This window comes from Hyperolius riggenbachi, chromosome 6 (genome assembly GCF_040937935.1).
Source record: "Hyperolius riggenbachi isolate aHypRig1 chromosome 6, aHypRig1.pri, whole genome shotgun sequence".
NCBI lineage: Eukaryota > Metazoa > Chordata > Amphibia > Anura > Hyperoliidae > Hyperolius > Hyperolius riggenbachi.
Genome location: NC_090651.1, coordinates 42,441,437 through 42,467,165, shown reverse-complemented (window position 1 = coordinate 42,467,165; position 25,729 = coordinate 42,441,437). Strand labels below are relative to the sequence as shown.

At 47.4% G+C, this 25,729-nt stretch overlaps 1 protein-coding gene across 1 annotated transcript; it reads left to right on the top strand.

Annotated features, from left to right (window-relative positions):
* Positions 1 to 1,304: 1,304 nt before the first annotated feature.
* DNAJB4 (DnaJ heat shock protein family (Hsp40) member B4) lies at positions 1,305 to 23,345 on the top strand. The gene is made up of 3 exons (XM_068242465.1): positions 1,305 to 1,610; positions 17,463 to 18,037; positions 22,789 to 23,345. Exons 1-3 carry the CDS (start codon positions 1,400 to 1,402, stop codon positions 23,020 to 23,022), a joined length of 1,020 nt encoding a protein of 339 aa, XP_068098566.1. The 5' UTR covers positions 1,305 to 1,399; the 3' UTR covers positions 23,023 to 23,345.
* The last annotated feature ends 2,384 nt before the right edge of the window (positions 23,346 to 25,729 follow it).

Here is a 25,729-nt window from a genome sequence, read left to right as displayed (position 1 = left end):
ATGGAGCAGCTCTTGGGAACTTAACAGATACAAGTATGAGCACAGCCCTGTGCCCTGCTGGGTGAATGCTCCATTTTCCCCTTCATTAGCAATGTTAACTATCCTCATTATTATCTGCATCCAAACTGTTCCTGATCGATCCCCTTGTCAAATCGGGAGCAGAATGAACATTTAGGAAATAATTGTCAGATCCTGTCAGTCAGATGAGAAATTACATTATGTGTACCCAGCATGATGTCCTACCATAGTATTATACTGTATTGTGCGTGGCTGAGGGAGACCTTTCAGGAATCCCCCCCTTGAACATCCTGGGTTTGCCCCTGACCTGGGGCTCCTCGCCCCAGGCCCCTCCGGTGCAGATGCCGACCTCGCCAGGTCGGCATCCATTTACGCTCCAATGTGCGGCTCACAGAGTTGCACTGACGTCATCCGGATTGTACTCCGCAGGCGCAGAACTACTGCATCCGCGCAGTGCAGTCCGGCTGACATCAGCGCGGCTATCTGAGCCGCATGTTGACGCGCAAATAGGCCTCATGTACCGGAGAGGACCTCAGGCCACCGGCGGGAAGCAGAGATGCGGCGTCGCGGCGAGGGCACAGAACGGCTGCAAGGGCCTGGAAGAAGCCCCAGGTAAGTCGATTTTTAATTTGTATTCTTCCTGGAGGTGTCCTTTAAGAGCGCTTTGCAATACAAGCAAAAATGTATCTGATTTTAAAAAAAAACCTCTTAACCTTCCTGGCGGTTCGGGGTAAGCCGCGCAGGAGGTTTTCTCAGGCCCTGCTGGGCCGATTTACTTAATTTTTTTTTTTGCTGGACGCAGCCAGCACTTTGCTAGCACTTTCTTTGAACAGGATTTCCTGATCGAAGCGGGCGGGGGGATGCCGCTGAGCAGCGGCTATCATGTAGCGAGCCCTAGGCTCGCTACATGATTTAAAAAGAAAAAAACTGTTGCGCTGCCTCCTGGCGGAAATAATTAAATGATAGTCACTAACCAAGTCAATCCAAGGTTTTCACTGTATTCTGCAACTTGATGCTTTCCACAAGATGTGGTTGGAGTGATGCCTTAAAATGCTTGTCGACATATCTGATACACAGACGTTCTGTAAGGTGACACAGACGTTCTGTAAGGTGACACAGACGTTCTGAAGCTCCAGTCCTGAATGAATCTTTGACTTGTTTAGAAAAAAAAAAAGAGAAGTCTCTTCTAGAAAGAGCTGGAGAAGAAATGTGCAGGAGGCGAGAGGGAGAAGCGTAGATGGGAGGCTGGGATCTGATCTCTATATATGAGCAGGAGGGGATGGACCGCTGATCCGCTCACAGGGGGGACACACTTTCTATATCCAGAACCAGCAAAGCTCTAAAAAGCTCCGAGCATTCCAGTCCCGCTGGCCGTACTGATATGGGGAAAGATTACTACTCGATTCTGGGCATCGAGAAGGGGGCTTCAGAGGAGGACATCAAGAAAGCCTACAGAAAGCAGGCTCTGAAGTGGCACCCGGACAAGAACAAGTCAGCCCACGCAGAGGAGAAGTTCAAGGAGGTGGCAGAAGCCTACGAGGTGCTGAGCGACCCCAAGAAGAGGGAGATATACGACCAGTATGGGGAGGAAGGTATGTGGGCTGATGCTATGTGCCAGCATCCTATGCCTGGCTTCTGAGACAGCTTTGTAATATGTGGTGTATAGGATGGCGAGGAAAGGGTTATCTGACAAATGTCCATGGAAGATCAGAAGCCTTTATTTATACAAATGGCCAGATGTGTCCAATGTTTGCTTGCAGGCATCATCAGGCACAGCAGGGGGTTAACTTGTAACTTTGATGAGAGATGGCTGTCATCAGAAGTTCTGTTAGTAATCTTTTCCTTTTTCTGTCCACAGAGAACTAGCTGTGTAGGGTAAGGCTACAGTAGGTCTAAACAGAGTGTAATACCCATTACTTGCTGATATATTTATGTTTTGGTACGTATAGACCAGTGTTTCTCAGCATGATTTTGGTAGGCAACCCTTTCGAATGTCTGCACTTGCCATGTACCCCTTGATATAGTAAGAAAAGTACCCCTTTATATAGTAGAGATAATCATCTCAAGTACCCCTTGACACAAAAATATTTAATAGTAGTACACTGTAACAGTCTCTAAACAGTTTCCAAGCTAAAAAAAATAAATAATTTGGTGTAGCTGTTTTTATTGGTTTATTATTTTTTTTAAACTCTAAATTTGTTATTTTGAATAAATTTGAACTTGAAGTGTTTTAAAACAAAAAACAAAACAAAAACAGATACTTACCTAAGGAGGGAGAAGGCTCTGGGTCCTATAGAACCTTTTACTGGTCCCCTTGTTTCAGTGATGTCACGGAGGGGTTGGAGACTGTTCTCTTCTGCCGTGGGAGGCTTTGGCTCTGTAGTGCGCATGCTCGAGTACACTCTTTTGCACTTGTGCATTTGCAGTACGGAGCCACCCGTCTTTGGGAACTCTCGTGCTCCTGAAGACTTCCGAAGCCTGCAGCTGAGGAAGATTTGAATAGGGGAGCCAGTGCTGGAACAGGGACCAATTGAAGAGCGGGAACGCTCAATAGTACCCAAAGCCTCCTCCCTCCTTAGGTAAGTATCTTTTTTTTAATTTCAAAATTACTTCAGATTTCCTTTTAAAGATACCCTTAGTGAACAGAAAAGTAGATTTTTACTTACCTGGGGCTTCTTTCAGCCCCCTGCAGTCTATTTGGTCCCTCGCTGTCCTCCCGATCCGCACTGTTCTGCCTCCGTCAGACCCGGTTATGTCCATAACTGAGCCAGTCAGAGTCCACAGATGAGCCGTGTGCCTCCTTCATCACTCTCCGGTATTCTGGAGTTTTCTGTGTCTGCGCAGTTGCAAGTTTTAACTAGCATGATTGAGCAGATGCGGTCAGCCAGGACAGCGCATGGGGAGACAGCGACACAGCAGCATGGACTAGGAGGACAGCAAACGACCAGATAGCCTGTGGTGGCGGGGGAGCTGAAAGAAGCACCAGGTAAGTAAAGTTAGCTTTTCTGTTCACTTAAGGTTCCCTTTAAAGGCAAGGAGTAGAATAAAAAAAATGAGATGCAAGCCTCTGAATCCTCCAGACGCTTCCAACAAGGAGGACCTCCAGACCACCGCCGCTGTTCGGGACCCTCCAGAAGCTTGCATCTGCGCTCCTCCTTAAGTACGCTTGCATAGTAGCGTGGTCTACGAGCAGCTCCAGCTTACTGCACAGGTGTGGCCATGCTCGAGCAGTATGGCCACCCTCATGCGTGAAGAGGAGCACAACCATGATAACATACCAGGCAAGCTCTTGCAAGATATGTTGTGAGGGTCCATGTGTGGCAACGGTGGGGGCCAGGAGGACGTGGGAAGCTTCTGCAGGATCCAGAGGCTTTCTTCGTCTTGGGTAACTATCTTTATTTTACTCAGCCTCTGGTACTCTTTTATTAACTACATCAAACCCAAGTACCCATCAGAAGTACCCTCTGGAGTACATGTACCACTGGTTAAGAAACTAAGCCATAGATATATAGATCTGTATTTTGGTACCTAGAGATACACAGGTAAACACAGATGATCTTATGTCTGTGGGCTACCTGCAGACATCGCAGCCTTACAGCATATTGGGTGTGTGCACAGTGAAGTGGAGTATTGTAAAGACTATTAGATTTAAAGTGAACCTGAGGTGAGAGTGAAATAAAGGCTGCCATATTTATTTCCTTTTAAAGGATACCCGAGGTGACGTGACAGGATGAGATAGACATGGGTATGTACAGTGCCTAGCACACAAATAACTATGCTGTGTACCTTTTTTTCTTTCTTTGCCTGAAAGAGTTAAATATTAGGTATGTAAATGGCTGATTCAGTCCAGACAGGAAGTGACTACAGTGTGACCCTCACTGATAAGAAATTCCAACTATAAAGCACTTTCCTAACAGAAAATGGCTTCTGAGAGCAGGAAAAAGATAAAAAGAGCCAATAGTTCATAATTTTTAGCTCTGGTATGCTTCAATGAATGTGTCATTGATCAAAAACAATAAAACAGTTGAAACTTAAAAAGTAGATTTAAACATAAAATAAAACTGTGGAATATCTTCAAAAGTAATTTTAAGGAGAAGGAAGATAGATATCCTGCTGATTTATTTGGCTGCAGTTGTGTCTGAATCACACCTGAAACAAGCATGCAGCAGGGTTGCCAAATCATCCCCTTAAATACTGACACATCTAAGTTATACAGGCTCCAGGTTTACTCATACATAATCAGTGCCTAAACTGCATCTAACTAGCCACAAGTGCATCATTCATTAGAGTCCGTATTTAAAGGGATAAGTTGGCAACACTGGCATGCAGCTAATCTTTTCAGATCTGACAATAATGTCAGAAACACCTGATCTGCCGCATGCTTGTTCAGGATCTCATGCTGGGGATACACGGTACGTTTTCCACCTTATCAATCGAGCCGCCGATGGCTCGATTGATAATTTCCAACAGGTCCGATGACCCTGCTCGATCCCCACCCGCTCGATCCCCGCGGTCGGACGATAGCGGGGAGTCGAGCGGAAGATAAGGAAGCGCCCGCGGGGACGAGCAGGAATCGATCCAGACGGCTGCGGGGATGCGGCGGAAGTCGATCCGGCGGCTAATCAAGCCCCTGGGTCGTACCGTGTATCCCCAGCATATGACTAAAAGTATTAGAGGAGGCGAATCAGCAGGACAGCCAGGTAACTGATATTGTTTAAAAGTACATAAATATGGCAGCCTCCATGGAACGCTCACCTCGGTTCACTTTAAAGCCAGGGTTCTCATATACTACAAGATTTGTGTAAGATCATATCATCTTCCAGATATCAGTCCTTCAACCTGTTCTACCGCTTAGCTCAGTTAAGGTAGCCATTCATTAGTCCATTTGTTTTTGTTTTATTTGATGTTTGAGCAGGCAAGCCGTTTGATTATTTCCTAAAAATAGTACAGCTATTTGATTGAAGTGTAATCAATGTTAAAGGAGTTCTTTGGTGTTGTTTAAAAAACAAAGACCTCAATTCACTAAGCTTATCTCCTGTCTTTAATAACGTTTCTAGAGTTATCACCATGGTGATAAAGAATGTAGTATTCAGGAAACATTTTACCTCAGGCAAACCTAAAGTTAACTCTTCTGTCTTTAAGTTAAGGTGAGATCTCTAAAGTTAACTCTTCAATCCTTAAAATAACTCCAGAATTCTAAAGTTAAAGACAGGCTGTTAATTAACTGCGTGTGAAAATAATTACAGAGGAGGTAACTTAACTACAGAGGAGGTAACTTAAAGAGACTCTGAAGTGAGTATCAATTAACTTTTTTAACATGCAGTAATGTTAATCAGTATAACCGCTGCTAAAATGCTGCTTTCTGAGGGGCCTTTACCCCCAAATCCCCTCTGTAAGCTCGGGGGGGAGCGCTTCCTGAAGAGGCAGAGCTAAGCCCTGTAGCTCTGCCTCTCAGCACGTCAATCCACGACCAAGAAAGTCATGGATTTTGCAGGGGGGATTTGGGGGGTAAAGACCCCTTGTTTTGCCGCGTCATAGCGGCATTTTAGCAGTGGTTATACTCATTAACATTACTGCATGTTAAAAAAGTAAATTAATACTTGCTTCAGAGTCTCCTTAAGGAATGAAGAGATAAGATAACTCTCTCACTGTGTGGAGGTAAGTTTTCCCTTGCTGAAATCGATCCGGAATCAGCCTTGTGACTTCGCATCCGACCGCCCCTTTCCCCCTAATGCTAAGTGTCCCCACCGGTGCCCAATACCTGTCCGCTTATTCCTGCTGGCTCGGGGCGCGCTCTGTTCTTCATACATCAGCGCCACGTGGTTGCCTAGTAACATGGCCGCGTGTATGACGTCATATTCGCGCTCTTACTGGAAAACCACGTGGGATGCACAGCCAGCGGGGATAATGGGAGGCGACGGACAGGTAAAATATAACATGCACTGGTGGGGGGCACTTAACATTAGGGGTGACAGCGTTGGGGGTTTCGTCGTGTTCGTTGATCATCCTGAAATTGCATGACATTACTGCCGCGCACCCGATTGAGCAAGTCGGCTCAACATCTTGCAGCATGCGCGATCGACTTATGCGACCGATTTCGTCCTGAAATTGGTCGCATTGTCAGTCGGGCATGCTCTTGGCAGCACCAATTTTCATCCAATTGAATTATAATGATCAAATTGGACAGTCAATCGGCCGCCAAGTTGCCTAATGTATGGCCACCATGTATGTATGTGACAGATCTCTCTCTGATTTAATCTGATTGGAGAGAAATCAAGCTCATTGAATGCTGTTCCTTCTGCGCCGCGATCAAGCACTTTCGACAGAGATTTTCCCGGCATATCCCAAATCATCAATTGGGTATTCTTGTTGCAACACCAATTTTCATGAAATTATTGAATCGGATGGTCGATCGGGCCGCAAAATCATTAGATGTATGGGCGCCTTTATTCGCTTACCTAAGGTTGTGAGCAGATACCCCTTAGCAAAAGTAAGCTGCTGACTAATTAGATGTCATCTAGTAGTCACAGAGCGATGATGGAACCTGAATTGACTCTTGCAAAGTCTTTGTTCTGAAGAAAATGACTTGGAAAGGCAGAGACACCCACTCAGGAGGCTTTTAGCTCTCTGTGATGTGGGAGCGAGCGTCGCTAGGAAGAGGGTAAGTCTGGCATTACTGCTGGCACTCTTCTGAAATGTCAGGCGGTGTACGTTTCAGAACTGATCAAAGCAGCTGTTGCTATCACTCACATCAAGATGCAGAGTGCACTTATCAGGCTAATACTTAGCAGAGTGGGTCTGTAATGCACAATATAACATCTGGACAGTGTGTGTGTGTAGATAGTGTGTGTGTGTGTGTGTGTGTGTGTGTGTGTGTGTGTGTATGCATACAGTGTGTGTGCGTGTATGTGTGAGTCTGGACAGTGTGTGTGGTGTGGGTATACAGTGTGTGTGTGTGTGTAGACAGTGTGTGTGTGTGTGTGTGTGTGTGTGTGTGTGTGTGTGTGTGTGTGTGTGTGTGTGTGTGTGTGTGTGTGTGGTGTGTGTGTGTGTGTGGTGTGTGTGTGTGTGTGTCTAGACATTTGGACAGTGTGTGTGTGTGTGTGTGTGTCTAGGCAGTGTGTGTGTGTGTGTGTGTCTAGACAGTGTGTGTGTGTGTGTGTGTGTGTGTGTGTGTGTGTGTGTAGACAGACAGTGTGTGTGTGTGTGTGTGTGTAGACAATGTGCCTGGACAGTGTGTGTGTGTGTGTGTGTGTGTGTGTGTCTGGACAGTGTGTGTGTATGTGTCTTGTGTGTTCGGACAGAGTATGGGTGTGTGTGTGTTTGTCTGGACAGAGTGTGTGTGTTTCTGGACAGTGTGTGTGTGTCTGGACAGTGTGTAATACTTAGCAGAGTGGGTCTGTAATGCACAATATAACATCTGGACAGTGTGTGTGTGTAGATAGTGTGGTGTGTGTGTGTATGTGTGTGTGTGTGTGTGTGTGTGTGTGTGTGTGTGTGTGTGTGTGTGTGTATGCATACAGTGTGCGTGCGTGTATGTGTGAGTCTGGACAGTGTGTGTGGTGTGGGTATACAGTGTGTGTGTGTGTGTGTGTGTAGACAGTGTGTGTGTGTGTGTGTGTGTGTCTGGACAGTTGTGTGTGTGTGTGTGGTGTGTGTGTGTGTCTAGACATTTGGACAGTGTGTGTGTGTGTGTGTGTCTAGGCAGTGTGTGTGTGTGTGTGTGTGTGTGTCTAGACAGTGTGTGTGTGTGTGTGTGTGTGTGTGTGTGTGTGTGTGTGTGTGTGTGTGTGTGTGTGTAGACAATGTGCCTGGACAGTGTGTGTGTGTGTGTGTGTGTGTGTGTGTGTCTGGACAGTGTGTGTATGTGTCTTGTGTGTTCGGACAGAGTATGGGTGTGTGTGTGTGTGTGCGCATGTGGACAGTGTGTGTTTGTCTGGACAGAGTGTGTGTGTTTCTGGACAGTGTGTGTGTGTCTGGACAGTGTGTGTGTGTGTGTGTGCGGACAGTGTGTTTGTGTGTGTGTGTGTGTCTGGACAGTGTGTGTCTGGACAGTGTGCGTGTGTGTGTGTGTCTGGACAGTGTGTGTCTGTACAGTGTGTGTTTGTGTGTGTGTACAGTGTGTGTTTGTCTGGATGCAGTGTGTGTGTGTGTGTGTGTGTGTGTGCGTGTGCGGACAGTGTGTTTGTGTGTGTGTGTGTGTCTGGACAATGTGTGTCTGAACAGTGTGTGTGTGTGTGTGTGTGTGTGGACAGTGTGTGTATGTGTGTGTGTGTGTGTGTGTGTGTGTGGGGGGGGGGGGGGGATGTTTGGACAGTGTGTGTGTGTGGACAGTGTGTGTATGTGTGTGTGGGGGGGAGGGGTGTGTTTGGACAGTGTGTGTGTGTGTGTGTGTCTGGACAGTGTGTGTGTGTGTGTGCGTGCAGACAGTGTGTGTGTGTGTTGTTTACAGTGTGTGTGTGTGGACAGTGTATGTTTGTCTGGACAGAGTGTGTGTGTGTGGGTGTGCGTGAGCCACGCTGCTGGATCCCAGACGAAGAATGTACACCATATGTATAGATAGCAGGGATGTGGTAATGTACAGGTGGTAGTGTGATGATGTCACCAATCGTGGACCATACAGAAAGAGGGAATTGATGTCATCGACAGAGCATGCAGATGTAAAGGAAGTCACTGCAATAAAGTATTAATGTCAGTAAGACAGTGCAGTGAGATAGAGTTTACTCTTTCCCAGTTTGGGTGGTGATGTAAGTCTTTCCAGGCGTTTGCAAGCAGAGCGTGGCTATGAGGCAGCTGAACCAGGCATTTCGCCACGTTTATCATCCCATTTCAGCAGTTAATTCTATAGGTCACTGCGGAACTACGGCTGAAGCTCTATGGTGTCTGTGTCATGGACTCTACAAGTTGCATTCTTTTTTAAGGGAACATATGGAGACAGGCATCTTAAAAGAGACCTGTAAGCTTCCCCCCCCCCCCCCCAAAAAGAAAGAGTTTAACTTACCTGGGGCTTCTGCCGCCCCCCGCAGATGTCCTGTGCCCGCTCTGGGACAAAACGTTCCTCTGGTCCCTCGCCGTGGCTCACTTCCGGTTTTTGTGACTTTAATGTTGCAGGTCACTGCGCCTGCATGGCCCTTCCCGAGCAGGTCCTCGCTCCCGTTGCCGGGAGTGTCCTGCGCAGGCAAGATTAGGCAACGGTAGAGGGAGGTTTCAGTGTGAGAATAGGGTTATGATTAGCTGTAGTAAAATAACGGTATTTGTTGCTGATATTTTACTATCATCATTTGCACTCTTAAAATATCAGTAAATTGGCCAATATACCACTATTGCCCTTGTGCAGTGCATGCCTCCACTGCACACTATGCAAATGGGGGGACATGTCGGCTCTCGTATATGCTGCACATATGAACTTCCTCTCGCTGGCCCTGGTCCCAGAAAGCTAAGAATGTAAGATGATGTCATGGGATTCCAGAACTGATTGTTAGCCGCTCTCGCATGCTCTAGCTTTGTGCCAAGAGAATGTGCATGAGAAGCATCCAAAATAAGCCTGAAGGAGGCACAGTCACCGTCCCGGGAACAGGAATTACTGCCAGCTGCTTGTGCTGGTCGGCAGCTTTTCTTCATTGTCATGTTACAGTCTCAGCTCCCTCTAGATCAGGGGTGTCAAACTCAAATACAAAAAGGGCCGAAGTTGTACACTGGGACTTAGTCGCGGGCCAACCTCAATGTCTACTGGTCACCTCCCTCCCTGATAAAGTTCTTATGTCTAATGGCCTCCTTCCAACCCTATGCAGTTACCTGGTGTCAGAGGTGGCCTTGGAGTACGCAGGGCCTGGGGCGAGGGTCATATGCGGGGCCTAGAGACATATGCTGTGGATACACACACACACACACACACAGGTATGCTGTGGAAACACACACTCTGTATAGGTTAGATAGGTAGGTGCCTGCAGTATAGATTAGATAGGTGCCTACAGTATAGGTAGGCAAGTGCCCTGCAGTATAAATTAGATAGGTAGGTGCCCCGCAGTATAGATTAGATAGGTAGGTACCCTGCCGTATAGATTAAATAGGTGACTGCAGTATAGATTAGATATGTGCCTGCAGTATAAATTAGATAGGTGCCTGCAGAACAGGTTAGATAGGTATCTGCCCCACAGTATAGATTAGATAGGTGCCTGCAGTACAGGTTAGATAGGTAGCTGCCCCACAGTATAGATTAGATAGGTGCCTGCAGTACAGGTTAGATAGGTAGCTGCCCCACAGTATAGATTAGATAGGTGCCTGCAGTACAGGTTAGATAGGTAGCTGCCCCACAGTATAGATTAGATAGGTGCCTGCAGAACAGGTTAGATAGGTAGCTGCCCCACAGTATAGATTAGATAGGTGTCTGCAGTACAGGTTAGATAGGTAGCTGCCCCACAGTATAGATTAGATAGGTGCCTGCAGTACAGGTTAGATAGGTAGCTGCCCCACAGTATAGATTAGATAGGTGCCTGCAGTACAGGTTAGATAGGTAGCTGCCCCACAGTATAGATTAGATAGGTGCCTGCAGTACAGGTTAGATAGGTAGCTGCCCCACAGTATAGATTAGATAGGTGTCTGCAGTACAGGTTAGATAGGTAGCTGCCCCACAGTATAGATTAGATAGGTGTCTGCAGTACAGGTTAGATAGGTAGCTGCCCCACAGTATAGATTAGATAGGTGCCTGCAGTACAGGTTAGATAGGTAGCTGCCCCACAGTATAGATTAGATAGGTGCCTGCAGTACAGGTTAGATAGGTAGCTGCCCCACAGTATAGATTAGATAGGTGCCCCGCAGTGTAGATTAGATAGGTGCCTGTAGTACAGATTAGATAGGTAGGTGCCCTGCAGTATAGATTAGATAGGAAGGTGGCTGCAGCGATGGGGAGAGCGGGCATAGTAGTTAAAACTCACCTTTCTTCCACCGATGCTCACACCTTCCATCTTTTTCCTGTCCCGCCATCTGTGTATTGTTGGTAACAGCGCCCCCTGTGGTGACATGCGATCACATCATCACAGGGGGTGCTGTTACCAATACGTCAGATGCTGGGAGAGGAAATAGGGCCCGTTTCCACTGGAGCGGAAACCGCTCCGAATCCGCAGAGTTTTCCCGCACACAAATCGCACGGTGAAACTGCCATAGGGGATAATGGCGCCATTGGCCGAATTGCTTGCGCTAGCGATTCGGCCGGTACTGCCCGCAGAATTCGCTCGGGAGGCTACGAATCCCATGGCCGTGCATGGCACGGCTCATGGGATTCGCCTGCGATCCCGCACACCCAGCAGTGCCGCCGCATGTCTCCCTGACGCGTGCGGCACAAGTGTTAACGGGCCCATAGATGGAAGCTGTGAGCACCGGCGAAGACAGGTGAGTTTTAACTACTATGCCTGCTCTCCCCACCACTGCAGAGGGTGCGGGGCCTGTGGCGATTGCCCCACTTGCCACCCCCAAAGGCCTGCTCTGCTGGTGTCTAGTGGTCCTCCCTCCCCTATACAGTTCCCTGTGTCTAGTAATGACCCCCCTCCCCTATACAGTTCCATGGTGTCTAGTCACCCTTCTGCCTCCCCTATACAGTTCCCTGCATCTAGTAGTGACCCCCCTCCCCTATACAGTTCCCTGGTGTCTAGAGGCTCCCACCCTCCCCTATACAGTTCCCTGTGTGTGTCTAGTAGTGACCCCCCTCCCCTTTACAGTTCCCTGTGTGTGTATAGTAGTGACCCCCCTCCCCTATACAGTTCCCTGTGTGTGTCTAGTAGTGACCCCCCTCCCCTATACAGTTCCCTGTGTGTGTCTAGTAGTGACCCCCCTCCCCTATACAGTTCCCTGGTGTCTAGAGGCTCCCACCCTCCCCTATACAATTCCCTGGTGTCTAATGACCCTTCTGCCTCCCCTATACAGTTTCCTGGTGTTTTGTGCTTCCCCCCTACCACCCCCATATGGCTTCCCTGGTGTTCTAGGGCTTCATCTCCAATTTAGCTTCCCTGGTGGTCTAGAGTGGGCCATACATAATGCAAAGTGGGGAAACCACTTGAGGGCCAAATTTAATGGCTCTGAGGGCCATATTTGGCCCGCGGGCTGGAGTTTGACACATATGCTCTACATCAATATTTCATAGTGGATGATGCCTCTGGTAATAGAGCATGCTGCAGAGGAGATACAGTATATAGTAGTCCTTACAAGGCAAATGTTCATGAAAGTCCATTTATAGAGAAATGTAAAGAGTAAAAGTTCAATGTTACTTACTTGGGGCTTCTTTCACCCCCCCCCCCCCCCCCCCCCCCAATCCTGACAAGTTCCTTGGTTTTCTCCCATTACGCCGCCTCCATGTAGCATGAGGACCAAAAGATTTTGAATAAAATCTCATACTACAAATAATCTCATACTCGGGGCTGGTACTAGACTTTCTGCTGACAGTTCCTTGCAGTCTGACTAAACAGGTGTGTGCGCCTCAAGGCTCATTTCGCAGACTGCTGTGCACTATTTTCAGATTGACCTGAGGAAGCGGGCTAGAAACCGCGAAACCCGTTGCTTATTTTAGTTCTTGTATATAACTTCATTCTAGTAAACACTGGCATTTTTATTCTGGAGAGGTAAGACCAGTGGTCCTCAAACTAAGGCCCGCGGGCCGAATGCAGCCCCCTGAGGCTTTTTTACCGGCCCTCCACACACAAAATGTATTACTTAGAGACCTGGTCAGCTACATCTTCAAATATTGGTGGTTCACATATAGAATAGCAGTGCTGGCACCATCCATCCACATGGAAGCCAGAAAGCAGTAATTTTGCTGGTTTCCAATCAAATTCCACATCAGGTGACACTGCTGTCCATTTGGACTTCAGGTTGTCACCTGGGTATGCTTCACTGTCTGGCCCGCAAAGACATCATTTTATGTATACTCCGGCCCCCCAGCAGTCTGAAGTATGTTGACCCGGCCCTCGACCCAAAACATTTGGGGACCCCTGGGTAAGACCAACACTGCCTCTCATTTTTAAACTGACTTTAAATGTTTTATACATACTGGGAGCCTCAGATAGTGCTTTTTCAAATTGTAACACACCTCAGTCAGGAAATAGTAGTTTTGTTTTAGTATTTTAACCCTAAAGAATTTCTGAAGAGCATGACCAACCAGTTCCTGGCTGCCCCTTAGGCGCTGACGGTGGTTGCAACCCACCTTTGTGAGTATAATAATATATGATTGAAAATGTGCTCCTGCCAGCAGCGGCAACCCCCACAAAGCTGGGCAGTCGGCGGCTACTGTGCATGCGTGGCCCTTAGTCACGCTCACCTTGATCGCGCTTCCGCAGTACCGAGGGACGTGGACCGGCATCATGGGCACGTTCAACTCATTTTTTTTTATCAGACTTTAGATTTCCTTTAAGAGGATCCTGGAGTTGTAGCAACCTCCAGGAGATTGATCTCTGATAGTGTCTGTCTAGCTGTTGTGCTGAGTGTAGCCTGCTCTGCTAAAGATACTCAGGTTCGCAGTCATTCGTGTTACATAACCGTAAACTAGCAGATCATCTGTGTTACGTGGAAAACTTGTACACATTTACCTGGGTTTATGGGGGTTGTGTGCGCAAGCAGCTGAATATAAAACTCGGAGAACCCATTCGCTGCGTGTGTGGAATGCAGCTCTTCTATCAGCACCTCCCACTCACTGTTTATTCTAGGAAATGCCAGTGCTGTGGCCATATGCTTCACTTTGCAGCTTCGCTGGGTCTGTCAGCCAATAGAAGTCACATGGTACTCGGCCTTAAAGGAGAACGCCGTGAAAGCACAAATAAAAAGTTATCAGATGTACACGTTTTAAATTAGAACTTTAAAGAGGAACTTTAGCAAAAAGGGGGAAAAAAATAAATCAATACATTGGAAAGTGAAAAAAAAATACATTGCAAAGTGAGAAGTTACAATATAGAAGCGAGATCAAGAAATCATTGGTATTCGCCATGTCATTTGTTCATATTGTTTGGTCCACAATCAGCCTGCACGTCATCATCTTTACTACTCAATGTTCAAACGTAATTGCAACAGCACCAATGGTCAGTCGATGTGCTTAAATCAGCTTTGGAGTCACAAGTTACAAGTCCATTAACTCCATCAGATTAGCACCATCTAAAATAGGTTTTTATTGAGTGATCTTCAGATAAAATACATCAGATTAAAATCCACATGTGGGTATGCCTACGATGACGCACAGGCGTTTCGGGCCATTCTCAGTCCTTTCTCAAATCATGGCAGGCCCACAATTTGTGGGCCTGCCATGATTTGAGAAAGGACTGAGAATGGCCCGAAACGCCTGTGCGTCATCGTAGGCATACCCACATGTGGATTTTAATCTGATGTATTTTATCTGAAGATCACTCAATAAAAACCTATTTTAGATGGTGCTAATCTGATGGAGTTAATCATCTTTACTACTGGCAGACATGAAAAAAACTAGAGAGCTCCAACTGCCATTATTTATAACCACACCCCCTAACAATGCGATAGGCTAAAAGGTTGTTTTTATACCGGTAGATATACATAATGCACAGAAGGAGATATTCCTTGCTTGGCAGTTGGAAACGGCTGTTATTTCCCACAATGCAACAAGGCTCACAGGCAGGAAGCTGTCTGGACCTAGGTACTGACATAACACTTTGGGAGGGGTTTCACCACAATATCAGCCATACAGATGTCCCCAATGATCTATTTGAGAAAAGGTAAAGATTTCTCGTCGGAAAGGGGGGTACCAGCTACTTATTGGGATGGAGTTTGGTTACAGTTCCTCCTTAAAGAGACACTGAAGCGGAAAAAAAAATATTATATAGTGAATTAGTTGTGTAGTACGGATAATTACTAGAACATTAGTAGCAAAGAAAATATTCTGATATTTTTATTTTCAGTTATATAGTTTTTTTTATGACATTGCATCATTCTCTAATATTTTCAGTTTACACACTACTCAGCATTCTAAATGATTTTACAGAGCACCCTAGTGAACTTTTGAACTGTCCTCTGCAAGAAAAAAAAAATACAGTTAGAGACACTTGAGATAATAAGCTTCAGAAGACAGAGCTCTCTGTGACTTTGAAAGTCGTGGAGCTCAATGGCTCTTTTGCAAAGATAACAACTGGAGTTTCTTTAAAGGAGTCATCAGGGGAAAAAGGATAAAATAAGTGGTACTTACCGGGGGCTCTCTCCAGCCCTCCAGCCCCAAACTCCCAGCAGGTCCGTCCCGGACCCCGGCGATGACGTCAGAGCGACCTACTGGTCGTCCTGTACGGCGCCTGCGCGAGCGACGCTGTCAATCACCGCCACGTGGGCCTGCGCAGTCTGCTCCAGATGTGACAGGGTTTGGAGTGGTCCACCTCCTCATGAGGAATTCTAGTATTTCCTTTAGTCTTCACAAAAGCACTCCCTGGAAAGGATCTATACAAAGATGCTGGTCAGCCTCTCTACTTGTTCAGACACATTTTGTCAAGTGGACTGAGCAACTGCTATTCAGAAGGAGCTTTTGTAAATAAAGAACTACCTGATAATCCTCCATGAGGAGATGGACTAGTCCAAAACCTGTCACATCTGTCAGATTTGCACTGCCTACTGTAAGTGACAGCAACATAGGAAATAGGTAATTTATCATGCATTTGCCTCTGGGAAAAACATCTACATTTTGCATGTATTACTATGTTTTTGTGATTGCTGTCCTTTACGAAGTTCATCACTATCGAATGGGAACTGCTTTAGGTCATACTGTAGCCTTTTTGTAGCCACGTCTCTCTCTCTCTCTTTCAGTCTTTATTGTTCTGTCTCAAAGTACCCCTACTTATTACAATTCCTTTTCGAATAATGCATTTTATCAGTTGCTTATAAGCTAGTTTGAAAGATTGCTAACTATTATGCTTAAAGGAGTTATCAGGGCATATAAAGTTAACTGAGTGGTACTTACCGGGGGCTTCCTCCAGCCCCAAGCTCCCAGAACCTCCCTCGCCGCAGCTCTGCCTTTAGCCGTTTGCCGGAGCTCCGAACCGGTCCCCGGCGATGACGTCAGCGCAACCTGGAGGTCGCTCTGTACTGCGCCTGCGCGATCGTGCTGTCAATCACCGCCACGTGGGCCGGAGCGGACTGCGCAGGCTCCAGGTCGCTCTGACGTCATCGCCGGGGACCGGGTCAGAGCTCCGGTGTAATGTCAGAATGGGCAGCCCGGAAGCAGCCTTCCTCACTGAGTATTGTGCATGCTCAGTGGGAAGCTAGACATTATCTACCTGAAATATCTCTGCTTCTGCACTACGTACACTCCCGACATTTTCAGGGGACGGAGGGGACCCCCACATCTAGCTCTGTGTCGAATTGCAGCCCCCGAGCCCCACTAGTTTCCGAGATAGGTTTGCTGCAATCAGTCTCGGGAACCAGCGGGGTTAGGGGGCTGCAATTCGGCATAGAGCTAGATCTGGGGGTCCCCTCCCTCCCCTGAAAATTTCGGGAGTGTATGTGGTGCGGAAGCGGAGATATTTAGGACATTTTATGTGGCTGCATAATTTAATGGGATGCAGGCTCCTACTGCACATGCGGGGCTGCCCAATATGCGGGGCTGCCCATTCTGACACTACACCGGCAAACGGCTGAAGGCAGAGCTGCGGCGAGGGAGGTCCTGGGAGCTTGGGGCTGGAGGAAGACCCTGGTAAGTACCACTCAGTTTACTTTATATGCCCTGATAACTCCTTTAAAGTGAACCTGAGATGAAAGGGTGTTAAAGTTTTTTACAAACCTGGGGCATCCTCCAGCCCCCTCCACACAGATCGCTCCCTCGCCAAAATCCTACGCCTCCTGGATGCTCTGCTAGATGCCCCGTCATCTTCGGCCAGTCTGTGGAGGGGCAGTACGCCCACGCACGCTCCCCTGTCGCATTCCTGAGTCTGGGAGCATTCTGCGCCTGCGCAGCAGTACTGCAACCGGAGTGCGGTGGGACATGCGCTCAGCCGTGCAGCACACGTGCAGTATGCCAAGACTGGTTAAGCTAACGGTATTTACCTGAGCATCCAGGAGGTGGAGGGTGGCGTCAAGGAAGCGATCTGCGTGGAAGGGGCTGGAGGAAACCCCAGGTATGTATTAAACTTTTACACCCTTTCACCTCAGGTTTACAATGCATACAAAGATGAAGGTAGCTCTAGCTAGACAGTTTTTTTTCTGTTGTGGAAAATGTTTTATTCCTCCTGCAGACAGAGTAACATCTTTATGGATTACTTGTATTGTTAGAAGTTACTCTGCAAATATGATGGTGTCTAGTCTAAAGGAACCTTCAAACAGTTACTTGGAAATGGTAATACTGCAGTCTGTCCATCTAGTTGAGTTTGTGACTCCTTTGAATAGCTTGAGCCAGATTAATGGCTAAGGGAAAAGCTTGAAGAATATTAAAATAATACCCTTTTTATCCTTATTTTTAGGACTTAAAGGAGGTCCCAATGCACAGAATGGACATGGAGGAAACTTCCACTACACGTTTCACGGAGATCCTCACGCCACATTCGCCGCTTTTTTCGGAGGAGCGAATCCATTTGAAATCTTCTTCGGAAGACGGATGGGGGGAGGCCGCGAGGATGAAGATATGGAGCTGGACGGTGACCCGTTTGGCTCTTTTTCCAACTTTGGCTTGAACGGGTTCCCGAGAGAGAAGAACCAGGTAGGAAATCCAGTCAGACGGAAGCAGGACCCGCCCATCATCCATGAGCTTAGGGTGTCTTTGGAAGAAATTTATCACGGGTGCACTAAAAGGATGAGGATCTCCAGGAAGAGACTGAACCCCGATGGAAGATCTGTGAGGACTGAGGATAAGATCCTGACCATTGAGATCAAAAAGGGCTGGAAAGAGGGCACCAAAATCACATTCCCCAAAGAGGGAGACGAGACTCCGATGACCATTCCAGCCGATGTGGTGTTTGTTATTAAGGACAAGCCCCATGCCCATTTCCATCGAGATGGTTCAAACATTGTGTGCCCTATACAGATCAGTCTACGGGAGGTAAGTCTCTCCATTGGCTATGGGATAATGGGGTTGATAAGCTTACTTATTTTTCACCTTAAAGAGAACCAGAGATGAAGCACCCTCTTGTATTTGACCTTATAAATCAGTGGGAACATGACAGTAAACACCTAATCTGCTCTTTGTTTCATTGTTCTCTGTTTAATCTGACTGTTATCACCTCTGATAAGAATCCCCGACTGAGCACTCAGTCTAGCTTTGCTATGGAAAGATTATAGCTGAGTTTGTCTTCTCTGGTGTCTTTTCAAGCACAAGCCTGCCCCCTTGTGGCTCTGCTATAATGACTCAGCTATAATTATTCCCTGCAAAGCCAGAATGTATGCTCAGTCCGGGATTCTTATCACAGCTGATAACAAACACTTTTAGCAGTGAGGATGAAACAGAGAGCAGGGTAGGTGTTTTCTCTAATGTTCTTACTGATATATATGGTAAAATACACAAGGGTGCTTCGTCTCTGGTTCCCTTTAACTGTAAAGCTGGCCATACGTTCACCAATTTTTCCCATCGATATACGGCCGAAGTCCTGCCGCCCTTCTGCATTTTCAGCACCCAAGGCCATTACCTTTGTGGCCTTCCCAGAAATCCGGCCCTGAAGCTGACCATACACTGGTTGATGTGGCCAACAGATAGCTCCCTCTCAGATCCTTTTCTGATCAGAGAGAGATCTATCTGATCGAATCCCAGCACACGCTACACACAGAATTTCAATAGATCGATTGAAAATCTGTGTGTACTGCTTGCCTGGTCTCCCCATCTATGCCCCCCTCTTGGGACTGGCAGAGTGTAGGGGCAGCGGTGCTACTCTTACCTGTCCACTGGCGCTTCCTCCTGCTTCTCTCCACCACCTGGGCTTCTTCCTGTCTCTTCACTTGACAATCAAAGTTTGGGGATCACGCTGTTGAAAGCCACTGGACGGGGCTCAGGGCTGGATTAAAGTGGACCTGAACTCAGAACTCCTCTCTGCTCTAAAAGATACGCAACAGCATAATAATCTTTAAAAAAAACATTGCTTTGTTACAGCCGATACAACTCCTGCAATAAATCTGCACAGTTTCTATTTCCTGATTCATGGAAGCAGACGTATTATTTACAGCCTGTACTTTCAAAGGGGCTTATCTGCTTATCTGCCATAGGCAGTCATGTGACACAGGGGGAGATCAAATTACAACTAGTGATTAGACACAAATTAGGGGTAATTACACAGGCTAAACTCTTTAAATCCATACAGGGTGAATTTCTGTTGTTTTCCTTGTGTCCTGTGCAAGAGTTCAGGCCCACTTTAAAGGAGCGGCCATTATTTCAAAGTAGCGGGCGTAAGTTACCAATGCAAGCTACGCAGCCCTACCGCAGGTAGCGTGTGCGCGAAGATTTTAACTCGAAGCAGCGCAGCTTAATGAATCAACCCCCTATGTGGTTAAAGTGAACCTCCGGACTAAACATCTACTCAGTAGAACTGACAAGGCTTGGTGTTTCTTTAACAGTTTCACAGCATCAGAACTTTGTTTTTCTTACCAAAGCATCATTTTTAACTGCATTTTTAGCTAAGCTCCACCCATCAAAGAAAAAAAGACCGGGCTTTTTTCCCTGATGCTGTGCAGAGCATGATGGGATTTCCTATGTTGTTATTCACGTTGCCTAGCAACTGGGAGAGGAGCTCAGGACACAGGACAGTTGGTACTGTGTCTCATGCTCCCTGTCACCTCCTTTCAACCAAAAAGATGGCTGCCATCATGAAATCAAACATTTGCCTGTTCTTTTAAAACAGGGTGGGTAAGAGATTATATTACCCCTCTATTTTAATTAACATAACTAATGTAATTTAATGACAGTATAATCACCACAATATGAAAGTAATCTGCATAACCTTGAAGCTGCCTATATGGGAACATTTCAAATACAATGAAAGTATTATGTTTATCAGATATGGAGATGAGACTCAAAGGGAGACCAAAGAAAGGGAGGAGTAAGGGTCAAGGGAAAAACACATTCATAATAGAAATTCCAGTAAACAGTTCTCTGTATCAAGGGAAAATACCATGTGACCACTTTATGTACTGTGTAAAATACCACTTAATATCTCAACATAATGTAGTTATCTACTGTATATATTTAAAATCACACTTGTGTGTGTGTTTGTGCCACTTAAAAATGACCAATTTCAACAAAACTTGGTATACAGAACCCTTACTACCTGGGTAGACATGTACTACTGGGCGGAACCCCAAATAGCCAATCATATATTTCAAACATTCATGGCAACATCATGGCTACATCAGGGGTGGCAAACTCAAATACAAAGTGGGCTGAAATTGTACACTGGTACAAGTCGCGAGCCAACCTCAATGTCTACTGGCCACCTTCCTCCCTTATAAAGTTCCCAGGTGTCTAATGGCCCCCCTCCAACCCCTATACAGTTCCCTGGTGTCTAGTGGTCCTCCCTCCCCTATACAGTTCCCTGGTGTCTAGAGGCCCCACCCTCCCCTATACAGTTCCCTGGTGTCTAGAGGCCTCACCCTCCCCTATACAGTTCCCTGGTGTCTAGAGGCCCCTCCCTCCCCTATACAGTTCCCTGGTGTCTAAAGGCCCCACCCTCCCCTATACAGTTCCCTGGTGTCTAGAGGCCCCACCATCCCCTATACAGTTCCCTGGTGTCTAGAGGCCCCACCCTCCCCTATACAGTTCCCTGGTGTCTAGAGGCCTCTCCCTGCCCTATACAGTTCTCTGGTGTCTAGAGGCCCCACCTTCCACCTTCCCCTGGACAGTTCCCAGTTCCCTGGTGTCTAGTGATCTTCCCTCCCCTGTACAGTTCCCTGGTGTCTAGAGGCCCCACCCTCCCCTATACAGTTCCCTGGTGTCTAGAGGCCCCACCCTCCGGTATACAGTTCCCTGGTGTCTAGAGGCCCCTCCCTCCCCTATACAGTTCCCTAGTGTTTAGCGCTTTCCCCCATATGGCTTTCTTGGTGTTCTAGGGCTTCACCTCCAGTACAAATTCCCCAGTGATTTAGAGTGGGCCAAACATAATGCAAAGTGGGTAAACCACTCGAGGGCCAAACTTAATGGCTCTGAGGACCAGATTTGGCCCCCAGAGTTTGACATGTATGCTCTACATAAAACACACATTTAAAGGACAACTGAAGCGAGAAAGATATGGAGGCTGCCATATTTATTTCCTTTTAAAGCAATACCAGTTGCCTGGCAATCTTTCTGATCTTTTAATCTTTCAGCCATAGTCCCTGAACAAGCATGCAGCAGATCAGGTGTTTCCGACATTATTGTCAGATCTCACAAGATTATCTGCATGCTTGTTTCTGGTGTGATACAGACACTACTGCAGCCAAATAGATCAGCAGGGCTGCCAGGCAACTGGCATTGTTTAAAAAGAACTAAATATAGCAGCCTCCATGTTAAGCTCAACACACACCATACAATCTTGGTTGTACAGATTTACCAAATCTATGTAGTATAAGGGCCAACAGATTGAAAATACCTTGAATAATTGATTGGATAAGCTCTTATACTACATGAAAGTGGTAAGATTGAACAACCAAGATTGTATGGTGTGTGTTGAGCCTTAAGGTGCGTACACACATGCGACTATAGTCGTTTGTAACGATCGTTCCCCGATCTTTACCAACGACGATCGTTACAAAAAACGAACCACCGACTATTAAGGCTAACGACGAACGAGCCAAATCGTTACAAAAGAAAGTTCTGTCTCGGCGGATTTTAACCAACGACGATCGTTTGCAAAAGTAGTACATCGTTGGAAACGGTCGTTCGTACTAGGCTTGACATGCGCATTTCACTATTTCTCTGTGAAACTTCTCATTTTTATGCGCAGGCGCAATAGTTGCTTTACGTGATGTAACGTTCGTTCTAACGATCAGATCGTTACACACCTTTTAAAACTATCTTTACTTAGGTCGTTCTTTCATCAATTAAAAGTTCGTTCGTCGTTCTCAACGAACGATCGTTGTCGCATGTGTGTACGTAGCATTAGTCTCACTTAGCAAGCAAGGACACCCCACCCGAGGCAAAGCTACCTAAGCTAAGCGCAGAGGTATGTTGATGCTAGATCCAGATACCTCTGCGCATTGTCCGTTCCTCTTCTTGTTTACCCTGGTCCCCGGAATCACTCCTTGAACAACTTTTGGCTGAAGTCAAATGTTTAGGCAGGAAGAAGCAGGCTTGGAGGGATGTTCCCTTCTATTACCCTCCCACTTTCACTTCTTTCGCACTCCAATCACTCTTCTAATTAGGAGGGATGGAGAGTGTCCGTTAAGCCACACCTCCTTACCCATGTGACAGCACAACTCAGAAACGAAGACAGATAGATGTACAGCAGAGTCTCCAGTATCCGGCACCAGCGGGGATCGCCTGATGCCCGACACAAGTGCTTGCCTGTAGCTCGAGGATCCGGCCCAAAAAGCACCTTCCCCCGAAATACCTACTGAGCCTCCAGCGACATCTGGCAGCCTTCCTGTGCCTCCTAGTAGGCTCCTTGCGGCTTTCCGGCTTCCTGTATCCGTGTATGGAAGTTGGCGTTCGATGCAGGTCAGGTGACACGCCGGCTTGTGTGCACGGGTAAGCCGTAAAGCCACTAGGTGGGCTGCCAGACGTCCCTGGAGGCTCGGTAAGTATCTTACAACCTTGCCAACACCCACCAAAACCCTACTTTGCTGTAAATCTGGACTTTTCTCCTCATACACTAACCCCATAATGTATTTCAGGCTCTCTGCGGATGCTCAATCACTATTCCCACTCTAGAAGGACGAAACATCCCTATGGCAGTAAATGAAGTGATTAAACCGGGGATGAGGAGGAGGATCATTGGCTACGGACTCCCGTTTCCGAAAAACCCAGACCAGCGCGGAGATCTGTTGGTGGAGTTCGAAGTGATGTTCCCAGACAGCATTCCACAGGCTTCGAAGGAGGTTCTAAAGAGGCACCTTCCAGTTAGCTAGAACTCTCGCCGGGGCTGACGGGCAGAGCTGGGCCTCAGCGCAGTATTACCACCATGAGAAACCTACAAATACATGTGTACCAGCAGCAGTGCACGCTCTGCCATGCTCTCCAGGGCTGTGTGTGCACTCTGACGGTATTAGGACAGCGTGTGCGCAGTGTGACTGCTCTGAGAAGGACGTGCTGTGCTTGTGTCTGTCTGCTTGCTAATAACGGGTGTTTAGTATTATTTCTTTTAATCAAAAGCTGATTTTATATTAGAAGGCTTGGGAATATATTTTTGGGGCTGACACAGATCTTAGATTAAAGGGACACTAAGCCAGGAATAAAAAATCAGTTTTACTTTCCTGGGGCTACTACCAGCCCCCTGCAGCCGTACCGTGCCCTTGCAGTCACTCATAGAGCCTCCAATCTCCGCCACCAGCTAGTTTCGTTTTCACTGACAGGCACGACAGGCCTGGCCATGCGTATTTTTTTCTGCGTTCCCGTATTGAGGATAGGAACATGAAGAAGGATACGCGTGGCCAGTTGCAGAAAGCCCGCCGACTTCCTGTCAGGGCCTGTCAGCGAAAACAAAACTAGGTGGCGGCGGGGGACCGGAGGCTCCGTGAGTGACTGCGAGGGCACGGGACAGCTGTAGGGGACTGGTAGAAGCCCCAGGCAAGTAAAACTGATTTTTTTATTCCTGGCTTAAGTGTCCCTTTGAAGCAAACCTGAGGTGAAAAAGAAACTTATGGTTTAATGAATTTTATGTGTAGCACTGATAATGAATAGAACATTAGTAGGAAAGAAAAGAGTCTCATATTTTTATGTTCAGTTCAGTTCAGCTTTTTAAACACTTGCCGACCGCGCACTCATACCGCGCGTCGGCAAAGTGGCAGCTGCAGGACCAGCGACGCAGGCTAATTAATCAGGAAGCAGCCGCTCGCGCGAGCGGCTGCTTCCTGTCAATTCACGGCGGGGGGCTCCGTGAATAGCCTGCGGGCCGCCGATCGCGGCTCGCAGGCTAAATGTAAACACAAGCGGAAATAATCCGCTTTGTTTACATTGTACGGCGCTGCTGCGCAGCAGCGCCGTAAAGCAGATCGGCGATCCCCGGCCAATCAGCGGCCGGGGATCGCCGCCATGTGACAGAGGACGTCCTGTCACTGGCTGCACAGGACGGATAGCGTCCTGTGCAGCCCAGATCACCGGGGGGACAGGTAGGAGAGGGAGGAGGGGAATCTCGCCGCGGAGGGGGGCTTTGAGGTGCCCCCCCCCTGCAACACCCATCAGGCAGGAGCGATCAGACCCCCCCAGCACATCATCCCCCTGGTGGGGAAAAAAGGGGGGCGATCTGGTCGCTCTGCCTGCACCCTGATCTGTGCTGGGGGCTGTAGAGCCCACCCAGCACAGATCAGCTAAAACAGCGCTGGTCCTTAAGGGGGGTAAAGGGTGGGTCCTCAAGTGGTTAAAATAACACTGTATCATTCTGTCACTGTTGTAGTTTTAAAAGCACATGCTGTCTTTTGAAATATAAAACAAAGCAGAAATAATGACTCTTTGAACTTTCCTGCAGTAAAACCTTATTTCAAGCTGTCTCTCACTGTTTCTTTGCTATTTAAAGAGACTCTGTAAGAAACAAAAATCCCTCTGGGGGATACTTACCTCGGAAGGGGAAAGTCTCAGGGTCCCAATAAGGCTTCCCCATCCTCTGAACATTGGGGGAATCCAGCGCTGGCTCCCCCAAAAGTCCCTCGACAAGGCTTGACAAGCGTGCGCAGGCACGGCAATATTTACCTACCGCGATCCTGCGCAGGCGCACTAGTGGCTCTTCGTTCGGGATAAGGCAGAAATAGCCAAGCTTGATCGGATGCGCTCTACTGCGCAGACACAAAGGACTCGCGCCTGCGCAGTACAGCGGATATGATCGGCTCAGCTTTTTTTTTAAATGGGGGACAGCAGAGTCCGGGTGGAGCCAGGAGACAGTCTGTAAGGACACAGAGGCTGCTCATTGTATACAGCACTTGCCTCTGTGTCCTAATAGGATTTTTCAAACTCACCTCGGGTTCTCTTTAAGTGCTTCAGAAAACAGGACTGTATTTGACCTAATGGGTCGAATAGTTTAGACTTTAGAGAACCTCTTTTGCATAGATAAAAACTTTTTTTTTAACTCTTCTTGTACTGGAAAACAATAGGAGACTCTTTTGCTACTAATGTTCTCTTTCTTAGCTGTACTGCACATATAGTTCATTATCTTACAAGTTTCTTTTTCACTTCAGCTGTGCTTTAAAGAGACCCAGAGACGAAAAGATAACATATTTATACATACCTGGGGCTTCCTCCAACCCCATCAGCTTGGATCGCTCCCACGCCGCCTTTCTCCGCTGCCTCTGTCCGCCGGTACCGGATCCCGTCATTTCGTCCAGTTGACGCAAGCGCACTGCGCTCCCTCCGTACTGCGCAGGCGCATGCGTACAAAGCCGGAGGGAGCCCCTGTGCATGCGGAAGACTGGCTGCATCCGGCGGAAGTGGCGGGACCCGATACCAGCGATAGAGGTAGCGGAGGACGGCGGCGTTGGAGCGTTGGAGCGATCCAAGCTTATGGGGCTGGAGGAAGCCCCAGGTGTGTATAACATCTTTTTTTTTTATTTTTAGCATAGGTTCGTCTCTGGTTTCCTTTAAGTTCACAAGTACAGTATTTTAAATGCCTGGAAATCCGCTGTTTGC

Coding starts and splice junctions, on each gene's coding strand:
- DNAJB4 (XM_068242465.1), top strand. CDS start 1,400: ATGGGGAAAGATTACTACTCGATTCTGGGCATCGAGAAGGGGGCTTCA. Junction 1,611..17,462: donor CGACCAGTATGGGGAGGAAG/GTATGTGGGCTG, acceptor CCTTATTTTTAG/GACTTAAAGGAGGTCCCAAT. Junction 18,038..22,788: donor TACAGATCAGTCTACGGGAG/GTAAGTCTCTCC, acceptor AATGTATTTCAG/GCTCTCTGCGGATGCTCAAT.